General features: G+C 39.0%; 1 protein-coding gene across 1 annotated transcript in view; it reads right to left on the minus strand.

Annotated features, from left to right (window-relative positions):
• LOC128658546 (dynein axonemal heavy chain 11-like) overlaps positions 1-14,545 on the minus strand; it is a 1,692,686-nt gene that overhangs the window by 710,484 nt on the left and 967,657 nt on the right. Inside the window, 1 exon segment of the mRNA XM_053712841.1 lies at positions 4,107-4,280. Within this exon segment, the coding sequence (XP_053568816.1) occupies positions 4,107-4,280 (174 nt within the window).

The following is a 14,545-nucleotide window of genomic DNA, read 5'->3' on the forward strand; positions in this document are numbered from 1 at the left end:
GGTAGATGGTAGACAAACATATTCTAGGAATATATGCATGAGTGCATCAATAACCTTTGTAAGATGAAGTGAAAAGGCTGATTGACTGAACCCAATAATGACGCTGGACACGGCCTGAAATGATCCGGTGGCAAAAAAGTGCAAGGCAGCAAGGAACTTGAGGAGTCCAGGAATGGCCATTGAACGTGCCATCACTGGATCTAGCAAATGTGCAATTTCAGCATATAAAGTTAAAAATAACTGACGATCCAGACGGAACCTTTGAACAACCTCTCTATCAGAAAGACCATCTAAAGCAACCTGAGAAAGGAATACACACTGTACCCACATTCTCCTTCTTCTAACAACATTTTCTATGGCAACAGCGCCTCGATTCTGCCTTCTCCCCCTGATTTGCATCAGACGAAGAATATATAGTAGAAGAAGTGTCTCCATGGCTAGCACGATCAACAGTGAGTAAAGATTCAAGTCTTTTGACCTTCTTTTATATCACTTGTAGGTGTATATATTATAGACTCTGTTTTTTATTATTTTGCTCGCCACCTAAATGCTGGCGAGGGATAATTCACGAGATAGATGCAGAAAAAGTAGCGGGCGTAAAAAAATTAGATTGTTTGGTAATTATTCTTTAGTGCGAGATTTATGTAGAGCGAGGAATTTTATGCTACAAAAAAGGGTAGAATATAAGAGTTGCGGACAAGTTCGCTCGATACTTGTAAATGTCATTCTTTCATTGATTTCGGGGCTTTGTACATACAATCTTCTATCCGCACACAGAAATTTACATGGAAAAGCTCGCGAACACCTCGCTGACTGCTTAGTGCATGGAGCGCAAAGGGTTAGGGCAGAGAAAAAAGTTGCAAAAAACATAAATAAAATTATAATTAACCACCATAACCCCCATCACAAACTACCCCACTACACTATTAACCCCTAATATGCCCCATCCCCATCACAAACTACTCAACTACTCTATTAACCCCCACATTACTTAACCCCTAAATCGCCATTACCCCCACCACAATAACACCTACACTACCTAGCCCCAAAACTGCCATTACCCCCACCATAATTAGCCCCCTAAACTATTTAATCCCTAAACCGCCATTATCCCCACCACAATAACCCCCTACTCTATTAACTCCTCAAGACCCCTAGCCTGAGACCCCCTAAGCTACAAAAAATAAAAAAACACTACCAGTAAAAAAAAATACCAAAAATAAAAAACAATACCAATAAAAGCCCTATCCTAAAACTAAAACGCCCGGAAAAAAACACAAAAAATTTAAAAAGGGCATTTGTCAGGCAGTGTTTTAGTTGAAGTGATTATAGCTCTTTTGCAAAATAATCTATCCTAAACCCCCCCAAAAAACAAAGGCTAAACTGCAAAGTTTATACTCCCATCCTGAATCCAGGTCTCTTTAGGAGCAGCGGCGGTCCATGGCAGCAGCGGTCCTCTGGTGGTGCTCCTCGGTACCCTGGCGGTGCTCCTCTGTCCTCTTGGATGGTCAGTCCTCTTCTGATCTTCCACCCAATCCTTCTTCATGCTGTTACCGCAGAAAACTGAAAATTCAAGGCTTCCCCCTATATAGGGTTTCCCTTGCATTTCTATTGGCTGATTTTAATTTGAATTAAAGAAAAAGTTAACCACTTCACTGGTAATCTAGCCCTATGTATATGTTTTGGGTTAGAACATATACAACATCAGCAGCACATAAAACTGTCTCTGTAATTATTGAAATTATAAAGAATATTTTACTAGGTGATATGATTACTGTGTGTGTATATATATATATATATATATATATATATATAAATATTCATAGGGGCTTTGCACTCTCACCAAAAATGTAATGCGCCAGGGTATCAGGAACAGAAAATATTAATATCCAAGTTAGAGAACCGCAGTCACTGAAATTTAAAGTCCAGTGAGTGCGGTTCTGCGGTTCTCTAACTTTGATATATATATATATATATATATATATATATATATATATATATATATATATATATATATACCCACACACTAACAATAGTCACTTAAAAATAAAGAATGGTCAGCAAAACCTTTTTTTACTCAGATTTCTCTCCCTCCACTTTCTTTATATGTTCCACTAAAAACTATTGCTAAAAAAATTAGATATTCTTTCCTGCTTTAAGTGAAAGGCTGAATCAGGAGAGAGAAAAGTTTCTTAGATACATCTTTCCCCTACTTGAGCTGCCATTTGCACACCAATGAGAAAATAGACTTATTCTACATATCTAGTGTCCAGACTTTTATCTGGCCTTCTCTGCCTCATTCCTTACATTCTACCTATCCCAATTTACAACACACAGTGCATTTTTTTCTCTGTGTGCATCTAATTTCTATATTTATTGATCAATATGTATATACAGGGATTTTTTTGTGGTGGTACTCACCACAAAAGTACCAACACCGCTGCCATCTCATAACAGGTAATATTTGTAATCATCATGTAAATACTCTAGTTTTCACAAGAAGTTGCTTCAAAATATATCAATCATTGTAAATACCTTTGTTCCTTTGCTTTTCTCAAAGCTATTGAGCTCAATGGGGCCGATTTATCAAGTGTCTGTCCGACAAACATCGCTGAATGCCGACAGCATACGCTGTAGGAATTTAACATTGCACAAGCGTTCTGGTTAACTGCTTGTGCTATGCTGCCCCCTGCACATTCGCAGCCAATTGACTGCTAGCAATTTGTAATTTATGTATTGCTCACATGAAACATATTTTTCTACAGAAGTTAAAATGATTTCTGAGCATAGTTTTATATAGTAAAATAATATTTGTTTGCTGCAACTTCCATCTGTGATGATTTTGAAAACAGAGGATTTTGTTTTTTCAACTCGAAAGCAAAAATGCCTTGCAAACCCAAATATATTATGTATTTACCTCTCAAAATCATTCAGCATGTTTCCTTATTGATCAGAATGGAAATATTAACCAAAAAAAATGTACAATACAATGATTTCACATTCAAATTCAAACATTTTGGAATGAAGGTCAAAGTCAACTGTGTATATAGTAATGTATCTAGCAAAGTATTGCAAAGCTAGAACCCATTGGGAGTGAGAGAGGAGAAATGCGATTGCCCCATAATATGAATAAAAGACCTACAATCTCAAAATGAAATATTTAGAGAACTTCTAAATACCTCGGAGAGATTGTGAAAACTATAATTTCCTAATAGAAATTCAGATAAGAAAAGTTCAGAACTCATCTAAGCTGTGAACAGACAGATTATTCTGAAGGCTAGTGCATACTCTTTAAAATAATCCCATGGAGAATTGTAATGGACTATCTAACATTTATAAAAATTAGAGAGAACCATAGCTTGCACTTCTAGGGTACTAATCAACAAAATCATGTCAATGCCATTTGAAAGAAACTGAGGGGGGAATCAGGCAACAAAGCTAGGCAGTTATAAACTTAGCAATAAATAACACTAACCCAGCAATGCAAGCTCTTTCAAAAAAATAATAATAATAATGTGGATTACTGAGACTTAAAGGGACATGAAACCCAAATTTTTCTTTCATGATTCAGATTGAGCATGCAATTTTAAACAACTTTCTAATTTACTACTATCTAATATGCTTAATTCTCTTGATATCCTTTGCTGAAAAGCATATCTAGATAGCCTCAGTAGCTGCTGATGGTGGCTGCACATAGATGCCTCGTGTGATTGGCTCGCCCATGTGCATTGCTATTTTATCAACAAAGGATATCTAAAGAATGAAGCAAATTAGATAACAGAAGTAAATTAGAATTTTGACAAACTATTTTGGGGTTTAATGTCCCTTTAAATAAGCTGTGTTACTCTGTGTTCATGCCAGAATTCAAACAGCTTGGAATGAAGGCAAAATGTCCATACCTTTCAAACATATTTAGAAAATATTAGTGCTTTCTCTATTGTGGAAGAATAAACTGAACATAATACGTTTTTACTAAAATCGGCTCTTTTAGGAAATAGTGTTGTCCAGCCTTTCTTTCAATTAATACAATTGCTAAAATGTGTAACCTGTAGAAAAAATAAGTCAGTGTTGCTTCATTTGAAACGTTTTGACAACCTGAAACATACCTGTAAAGGAGCGTCTGCTGACATTTCAAATTCAGGAATTCTTTCAGCCCAAGGGGTGAATTTTTTTGTATCTGGATCAATAAAATAATCAAATACTGAGCCATGAGATGGAAACTTAATTGTTCTCATTTCTTTGTTCCACCATCTACTAAACTCCAAGCGATAATCAAGGAGCTGAAAATGAAAACAAGGGAAAAAAATCTAATTATTTTTAATTTATTTCATAAAAATGCAATGTGGTAACAGCACTTAATCTCATCTAGTAAAACTCAGTTTATATGTTCAAGTAAAGCAACAGCAAGAATTACAAGGCAACAATATAATGGATCTGTCAGTTTTCACATCAGCTAGTGGTACTTCATTTGTAATCAATAAAAATGTAAATTGGTCATAGATTAATAACTAACAAAGCAGAAACAGCTGGTATTGGATGGAATAAAAATAAATACTCAGTAAATAAAGCAAAGACAACAGACTGGTTAAGGAGGTATTTTTAAATACAATTTCAGGCAAAATACTTATAAAAGGACATCTCCCACAAGTAATAAGTCCAACATCTCTGAAGTAAAGCTATGGGCTCTAGTATTTAAAGGCAAAATACAATTTTTTTTTATCAGCCCATTGATGCCTGAAGAAATGTCTGTAAATAAATGCTTTAAATGTTTTTTTAACCTAACTTCTCCTGATACTGATCAGATCTTGTGGTGTGCGCTCACCTACTTCTCTAGAGAGGAATTCAGCGAGCTGACGGCTGTGATTATCAGTCTGCATGCAAGCACTAACCATTAGTGCCATCTCTATTGTGAGTTTTTCATTTACTATTATTGTGTGTGCCATTATGTGCAAGATTACGCTATGAGACGCCCCTTTTCTTTCCTTTGAAAAGCATCCCCTATATGTTCCATGGAGATAATCCCACACAGGTTATCCAATCAATCAAAAAACACTTTTCTAAGGATAAGTGGACTTGTCAAATTTTATACTTTTAACCTGTTGACAATGTGCACCAAACACAACATAAATACATTTAAATTAAGTTTTACACTCACATATACAGTTTCTGATAAAAAAATTATTCACATAAATATTAATAAAATAAAATGATTTTGGGATAGAACACAAATTGAGCAGTAATTTACTGCTCCCACACGAGAGTCAACATAGCTAGAGGTTAACGTTTTGTGTGTGTCGGATAGCGGGTGTATTACAAGTTGAAAGTAAAAAATTTGCACTATATTCGCAATATTACAGTAACTGTATTGAATGCAATGGAGCAGTGATCTTAAATAAAACCTTACATCTACCCTTGCACATTAACCCCCATCACAATAAGCCCCCTAATCTAATAACCCATAAACTGCCACATAGCCCACAGCAAATTACACAGCAATAGTATTAACCCTGTGAAGACCAGGGTTAACCAACCCTGCGCCATTCACTTGTTTAGCCCAGAAAGGGTTAACAGACACTTTCTACTTTTACTAATCTGTCACAGTCTAGCGACTCCAGGCAAACCTGTGCCTTAGTTCAGTGGGTGCTAGGGTAAACCACACTCTCTAGTCTGTACTAGACTTAGAAAAATGCCCAAACCTCCCCTTTTACTGCACCTGCACCTTTTTACAGAGACTCTGCATCATGCTAGACATAAATTGGGTGCCCTGATCAGTTAGCATTTCCTTAGGGAAATCTACCCTTGAAAAGATACCTAATAGAGCACCTGCCACTTTATCAGACCTGATAGATGACAATGTCACAGCCTCTGGGTAGCGAGTTGCATAATCCACTACTGTCAGAATGAATCTTTTCCCTGAACTACTTGAGATAGCTAGGGACCCTAATATATCCACAGCCACCCTCTCAAATGGCTCAGTCACTATGGGAAGGGGAATTAAAGGGGCACGACCGACCTCTCTAGGTTTCCCCACTTTCTGACATGCAGGACAGGGGCAACAATAATTAGCAACATCAGTACCCATCCCAGGCCAATAAAAGTGATGGGACAACCAGGCTTTGGTTTTCTGTACCACTAGATGTCCTAACATTAGTACTTTAGCACAAATAATGAGCACCAGAATGTCCATTATAATAATAATAAAAAAAAATATTTATGAGAATACAGCTTGGTATAAAAAGTTACAGACTGTAACCAAACATTATCAGAAAATAGCATATGCAATGCCTATTGTGCTAACGCGTTTCGGCATTAGCCGTAATCATAGCTTAATGAAACATGATGCATACACAACCTTTAAAATACCTACTTTACATTGATAGGTTAATTAAAATTTAAACCCTGCTTGCTGATTGGTTTCAAATTGTCTCTATTCCCTTATCTCTCCACCTAATGCTTGAGAGTTAAATTTGTCAATTAACTCCTACCTAACCTGTAAGGAATTATATGGAGAATTGATTCAAGCCTATTTGTACATTATATAGGCTTTTGATTATATTGAATTTTATAATTATTATTAACCTTAAATATCTGGATTATTATGTACTAGACTTTATTCCTTATATGACAAATACATATCAGATTATAGTATCAATTATTCTTGTACTTTACTTAATACAGAAATACAATGCGGGGGTAAGCTCATAGTTAACGTTGCCTACCGGAGCTATGTGTTTCTCTTTTTATGCAACAAATAATAGTGCCATTAGCTTTATCATTTGTACTTGAACTCTTATATATATTATATAATATTGCAAAACAAAAATACAACATACGATTGTGCATACCCTCAGTTAAGGTTGTCATGATAATAAGATACGCTTATAACCCCAATTTCTACAAAAACCTCTCTGAGCGCCAATCTGGACTCTCCAGTTACACCTATCTTTCTGAAAACTTTCTCAATAATGGTCCATTTCATGGACTCAGGACTTTTGTGATGATATTCTTTAAAATGTTGCATGTTCCCTGATTCTTTCACGTACCTCACGGGTTGTGAGACCTATGTACTGTATGTCACAAAGGGTGCACGTTAGTAAATAAATTGTGTATGTGTCTCTGCAATTTAGACACATTTTATGTCTAAACATCTCTCCTGTGGCTAGACATCTGAATTCACCCCCTTCTTGTAAAAGCTCACAAGCTCGACACGTTGTATTACTACAGTGATAAGTACCTCTGAATCTCAACCAAGAACTTTGTGAAAAATCAGAGGTTGGTAATCTAGTGGGTGCTATATGGTTTCCTAATGACATGCCTTTCTTAAATGAAAATCTACATCCTTGGCGTGATATTCCTGTTAATTTGTCAATAGCCTGTAAAAGGGGTAAATGTTTTCTTATAATGTTACAGATCTCATAATATTGATTACTGTAGTTTGTTACAAATATGACTCTCTCCTCTGAGCCTGCCTGTTTGATCTTGTCTTTTAAAAGGTCATGTCTATTTACTTTGTCTACTGAGGATTTTGCTCTGTCAATTATTTTTTTAGGGTACCCTAGACTTTTCAATTTATTAGTCATAATTTCTGAATGTTTGTCATAAGACTTGTCTGTGCTGCAATTACGTTAAAGCCTGGTAAACTGCCCCTTCGCAACTGATCCAAACACCCTTTTGGGGTGATTGCTATGTGCATGTAACAGAGTGTTTATGGGCTTGATGTATACTTCAATATGTATTTTGTGATCTGTTCCCCTCGATAATTTCACATTGAGATAATTAATTTCTCTATTGTCAAATTCTGATGTAAATCTGATCCCTATTTCATTTGTATTCAAAAGGTTGACAAATTCTTTTGCACTGTTACTATCTCCCCTCCATATACAGATCAGATCATCTATGAATCTGCAATAATATACAATACTATATTTGAGGGGATATTCACAACCATAGATGTGGGACAGCTCCCACCACCCCATAAAGAGGTTGGGACAGCTCCCACCACCCCATAAAGAGGTTGGCATATGAGGGAGAAAACTTTGCCCCCATAGCTGTCCCACATCTGTCACTCTCATGGCTGTCCAACTTCGTCACTCTCAAAATAGAGATGTCCTGCCTTAGGAATTTCATGGGTCACTCCCAACAATTGCACTCTAAACTGTTTAAGTACCACTAACTGTTTCTCAGCTAGCCAGGGATCCTGTCCCTCCACTGGAATGGACTCCCGGTACAACCTTCCTTTATCCCAGTATACTCTCTCTTTATCCAAGTCAGTAGGCAGCTGTCTAGCTAGGGCTCTGATCTTCTCTAATGTGGGATCTGTTCCCTGGGCCTGCTGAAAATCCTGACTCTGACCAATTACGAATTGCTGTGCTGTGTGAGGCCCCCCAACCTCCCTATCAGTGTTCTCCCCTGGGTCCTTGAGCTGAAGCACCACCTGCTCCCTAATCTGGGCAGACTGCTGACTTGTCACCACTGATACTGAGGGACCCTTCCCCTCTGGCACTACTTCCACACACTCTAGGCACCGATGGCTGATTGGTTCAAGCACCAACAGACTATGACTCTCATTTGGCTCTCTCTCCCTGTCAGTGCATCCTTCCACATTTTCACAGTGCACTGCAGACCTGTCTGGTTCAGGTAAAGGCTGCATTTCACACACACACTGCCCCCCTGCCCTTCAGCACATATCTGGGCATAGTTACATACAGTCCCTTGTACATTAGGATCCATATCTTGTTTACCTAGGTCACAGGTATCATGGTCAGGTATATACTGTAATAATAACCTACCCAAATCAGTAATAAGCAATACATTTGTAGGAATATTATCTGATGCTCCCACATCTCTTAATCCTCTTCCTGCTCCCCGGTCTAGATACACTTGTGCCATAGGCACTGCAGGCTGTACTCCCCCAATCCCTTTTACTGCTAGAGTCTTTCCAGGAATAATGTCCTCAGAGCTCACTAGCTCTGGATGCACAATAGTCACTTCTGCACCCATGTCCCGAAGCCCCAATGTTACCTTATCTCCAACAGTCACAAGTTGTAAGTTCTCATTGTTACTTTCCTCTGGCCGGCTCACAAACAAAACAGAAGATGGAAATCCTGAAGAGCGCCCTCGCCCTTCTGATGCTGATGGTTTCTTCCTTTCTGGGCAATTAGGGCTGATGTGACCCATTTTGTGACAAGCAAAACACTTGCAGTATCCCCCTGCCCATGTGCAGCACTCACCCCTCCTTTCCCAGAGGGAACAGACATATTAAATAAAGGCACAACAGGCTTGGCAAAGGGGGGTCAGGGAGCAGATCCGTTCCAGGTGGATGCCCCCTTAACAAAGGATTTTCTCCCATTCATACTGTTGGCTGTGTAAAAATCTGCTAACTCACCCGCCTCCAATGCTGTTTTAGGTTTCCAATCCAGCACCCACCCTTGCACTTCTGCTGGGAACAGCTGTATGAATTGCTCTTTAACCATTAAATCTTCCAGCTCCTCCATAGTGGCAATATTTAGCCCTCTGGTCCACTGCTTCAATGCTGTTGCCAGGCTTCCCACAACTGCAGTATAGTTCTCTGATGTACACCTCTGCAGGGCATGGAATTTCTTTCTGTACACCTCAGGAGTAAGATTATACCTCCTCTGCAGTGCAGAGTTAATTGCATCATAGTCCTAATCAAACTCTGGAGGAAGTTCAGCAAAAGCTTCCAGTGCAGGATCTTTCAGACCAGGGGTAAGATAATTGGCCCACTGTTCCCTTGGCAGCTGGAACTGTCTGCAAACTTTTTAAAAGCTGCGCAGGAATACATCCATATTGCCATCTTTCTCCAGAGTGGGAAAATTCTCTGCACTAGGTTCACTAACAACAGGTTAGACAGTCTCTCTCTCTCCAAACATGCAAGCTGTAATTGATACTCTTAGCCTGTTATTCAGCAGCCTGTCTCTCTGTGGCCAGAGCCTCTTTCTCTCTCTCAGCCTGGCGTTCAGCAGCCTGTCTCTCTGCAGCCAGAGCCTCTCTTTTAGACTGTCTCTCAGCTGCTTCCCTTGAAGCCTCTCTCTCTCTCAGCACAGCGCTCAGCTGCCTGCTGTTCTTGGAATTTGAGAATGAGCTCCATGCACAAACTTGTATCCCCTGAGCCTATATGTTTTAGAACAGTCCAAGGGATCTCCAGAGCTTAATGAATAACTGCCCACAGCTGAGGACACCTCTCATGAGGCTTCAGCTTGTATGGCCTGGGTGCTGCAAAAGAGCTTGAATCAATCCCTCTTTCAATTTCCCACGGGAGGGAATATCTCTCTCCTGGTATAACAGTGCCATTGTTTCCTTGGTCTGCTGATGGTATGTCTCCATTGTAAAAAATTAAATAGAAAAGAAACACAGAGAATAGGGAAGTGGACTGTTTGCAATTTGTTACTATATAATTCACTGAGTTTTAGCCTTTGGAAATTGTGAGTCACAATTTCTTTTAGTACTGGGATTTTCACACTAGCAAATCCACAAAGCACTAAAATTTAATTAAAAAAAATAACTACAACGCTGCCAACCAATTTGTGATGACCAGAGTTAACCAATCCTTCGCCAGTCACTTGTTTGGCCCAGAAAGAGTTAACAGACACTTTCTACTTTCACTAATCTGTCACAGTCCAGCCACTCCAAGCAAGCCTGTGACTTAGTTCAGTGGGTACAAGGGTTAGCTACACTCTCTAGTCTGTACTAGACATAGAAAAAATGTCCAAAACTCCCCTTTTACTGCTACCCAAACTAAACTAAAACTATCTCTAAGCTGCCACCACTTACGATTTATTTATGGGAAATCCTAAGGAAAAACCCATACTAACAACTTAATCCCAGAATACAATTTAGACAAAGGCAAAAAACTTAATAATGGAATGATTTATTATGCAAAAAAATATGCACAGTGCATTATTAATAAAAATATGTTAACAAATAGAATTATACACAAGCAAACAGTTTTAAAATAAAAAGGAGAAATAACAGGAAACCTTATACTTTTCTACCTTAGGTATCTGTGCCAGGGAGATGGCAGGAAAAAATGGCCACTCACTCTGTAGTGTACAGCCTCCCATGAAGAATGAACACATTGAATTGTTAAACACAAAATCTTTATACTTGTTCCCATGATATGAAGTTGTGTGACCCCAACTTCTTGCAGAGGGGCTAGGGAAAGATCCACCCCTCTCTTTTACGATGGGTCATAAAGTTTTTTTTGGTCTTTGGTACCAAATATGACAAATGGTTGTCATATTTCCCTCATCTTGTGTCATAACATGTTTAAAAGCATGCCTCAAATTGTACTACTGTCATCTTATTGATCTTATCTGCTCTGGGGAGAGATCCCTGCTTATTGTCTCTTGAGCTGACACTTTTATTTTTCTTGATGCATCAATGCATACACAATAACATTTGGTGAAGTGGAACTTAGAAACTATTTATTTGGGGTGCTGGCTGATCAAAGGAAAAACTCATTAACACAAAAAACACAGCAACACAGTTCCTCTTTAAAAAAAACAAATGTTTTTAACACACAGGCTAATGAAAATTAACTCATGAGGTATTCTTGACAAACCCCTAAACCACCACATAGCCCACTGCACATTACCCTGCTACACCATTAACGTCTAAACCGCCAATACCTGTTGGGGGGTTAGCTGTTAGGAGTTTAGTTTTTTTTGCGATGGGGGTTGTGGTGGTTAGGGGTTTAATAGTTTAGGGGGTAGTTTATGATGGGAATTGTTGTGGTTCAGGGATTACTAACATACGCCTAGATTCCGAGTTTTGCGGTAACAGGGGTGCGGTGCTAACAAGGCTTTTTTTCCCACCGCTCCCTTAAGACAACGCTGGTATTAAAGGTTTTTTTAAACCTGGTGTTAGCCGCAAAAAGGTGAGCGTAGAGCAAAATTTAGCTCCACATCTCAGCTCAATACCAGCGTTGCTTAAGTCAGCGGTGAGCTGGCTAAACGTGCTTGTGCACGATTTTCCCATAGGAAACAATGGGGCTGAGCTGGCTGAAAAAAAAGCAACGTTCAGTTCCTAACGCATCCCAATTGTTTCCTAAGGGGATAGGAGTTTTATGTCTGCACCTAACACCCTAACATGAACCCCGAGTCTAAACACCCCTAATATTACACTTATTAACCCCTAATCTGCCACCCCCTCTATCGCTGACAGCTACATTATATTATTAACCCCTAATCTGCCGCTCCGGACACCGCCACCACCTACATTATACTTATGAACCCCTAATCTGCCGCCCCCAACATCGCTGAAACCTACATTTTATTTATTAACCTCTAATCTGCCCCCCAACGTTGCAGCAACTATATTAAATGTATTAACCCCTAATTTGTCGCCGCCAACGTCGCCGACACTATTATAAATTTATTAACCCCTAAACCTAAATCTAAACCTAACCCTAACAGCCCTCTAACTTAAATATAATTTAAATTAAACGAAATAAATTTACCATAATTAAATAAATGAATCCTATTTAAAACTAAATACTAACCGATAAAATAAACCATAAGCTAGCTACAATATAACTAATAGTTACATTGTAGCTAGCTTAGGGTTCATATTTATTTTACAGGCAACTTTGTATTTATTTTAACTAGGTAGAATAGTTATTAAATAGTTATTAACTATTTAATAACTTCCTAGTTAAAATAAGTACAAAAGTACCTGTAAAATAAACCCTAACCTAACTTACAATTACACCTAACACTACACTATAATTAAACTAATTACCTAAACTACCTACAATTAATTACAATTAAAGGGACAGTAAACCTTAAAAATAATGTTATATAATTCTGCACATAGTGCAGAATTATATAATATTATATTAGCGCAAACGTTTTAAAACAAAATTTCCCCTTTGAATTTTAAAAAAACCCTGCTGTTTCACAGACCCGCTCTCTGTGATCTTCTGAGCGGGTCTGTTTTTTTCAAACAGCGCATCGGGCCAGCTGTATAGTCACAGCCCGACCCGACCGCGCCATAGCACTAAGCTCTGTCAGACAGCAGGAGCGAGCTGCACTTAGTGCTATGGCACGGTCGGGCTGGGCTGTGACTATACAGCTGGCCCAATGCGCTGTTTGAAATAAACAGACTCGCTCAGAAGATCACAGAGAGCAGGTCTGTAAAACAGCAGGGTTTTTTTAAAATTCAAAGGGGAAATTTTGTTTTAAAACGTTTGCGCCTATATATTGTTATATAATTCTGCACTATGTGCAGAATTATATAACATTATTTTTAATGTTTACTGACACTTTAAATACAATAAACTAAATTATGAAAAAAAAACACTAAATTACAGGAAAAAAAAAAGAATTGCAAGAGTTTTAAACTAATTACACCTAATCTAATCCCCCTAATAAAATAAAAAAGCCCCCCAAAATAATAAAATTCCCTACCCTACACTAAATTACAAATAGCCCTTAAAAGGGCCTTTTGCGGGGCATTGCCCCAAAGTAATCAGCTCTTTCACCTGTAAAAAAATACAATACCCCCCAACATTAAAACCCACCACCCACACACCCAACCCTACTCTAAAACCCACCCAATCCCCCATTAAAAAAACCTAACACTACCCCCCTGAAGATCTCCCTACCTTGAGCTGTCTTCACCCAGCCGGGCACAAGTGGACCTCCAGAGGGGCAGAAGTCTTCACCCGATCTGGGCAGAAGAGGTCCTCCAAGCGGCAGAAGTCTTCATCCAGGCGGCATCTTCTATCTTCATCCATCAGGAGCGGAGTGGGTCCATCTTCAATCCAGCCGACATGGAGCCATCCTCTTCAAACGAAGTCCAAGCGAAGAATGAAGGTTCCTTTAAATGACGTCATCCAAGATAGGATAAGATAGGATTCTATCAGCCAATCGGAATTAAGGTAGGAAAAATCCTATTGGCTGATCCAATCAGCCAATAGAATGCGAGCTCAATCCTATTGGCTGATCCAATCAGGCAATAGGATTTTTCCTACCTTAATTCCGATTAGCTGATAGTATCCTATCAGCCAATCGGAATTCAAGGGACATGACATCATTTAAAGGAACCTTCATTCTTCACTTGGACTTCGTTTGAGGAGGATGGCTCCGCGTCGGCTGGATTGAAGAAGGACCCGCTCCGCTACGGATGGATGAAGATAGAAGATGCCGCCTGGATGAAGACTTCTGCCACTTGGAGGACCTCTTCTGCCCGGATCGGATGAAAACTTCTGCCCCTCTGGAGGTCCACTTGTGCCCGGCTGGGTGAAGACGGCTCAAGGTAGGGAGATCTTCAGGGGGGTAGTGTTAGGTTTTTTTAAGGGGGGATTGGGTGGGTTTTAGAGTAGGGTTGGGTGTGTGGGTGGTGGGTTTTAATGTTGGGGGGATATTGTATTTTTTTTTTACAGGTGAAAGAGCTGATTACTTTGGGGCAATGCCCTGCAAAAGGCCCTTTTAAGGGCTATTTGTAATTTAGTATAGGGTAGGGAATTTTATTATGTTGGGGGGCTTTTTTATTTTATTATGGGGATTAGAGTAGGTGTAATTAG

Source organism: Bombina bombina, chromosome 1 (genome assembly GCF_027579735.1).
Source record: "Bombina bombina isolate aBomBom1 chromosome 1, aBomBom1.pri, whole genome shotgun sequence".
In the NCBI taxonomy this organism is placed as follows: domain Eukaryota; kingdom Metazoa; phylum Chordata; class Amphibia; order Anura; family Bombinatoridae; genus Bombina; species Bombina bombina.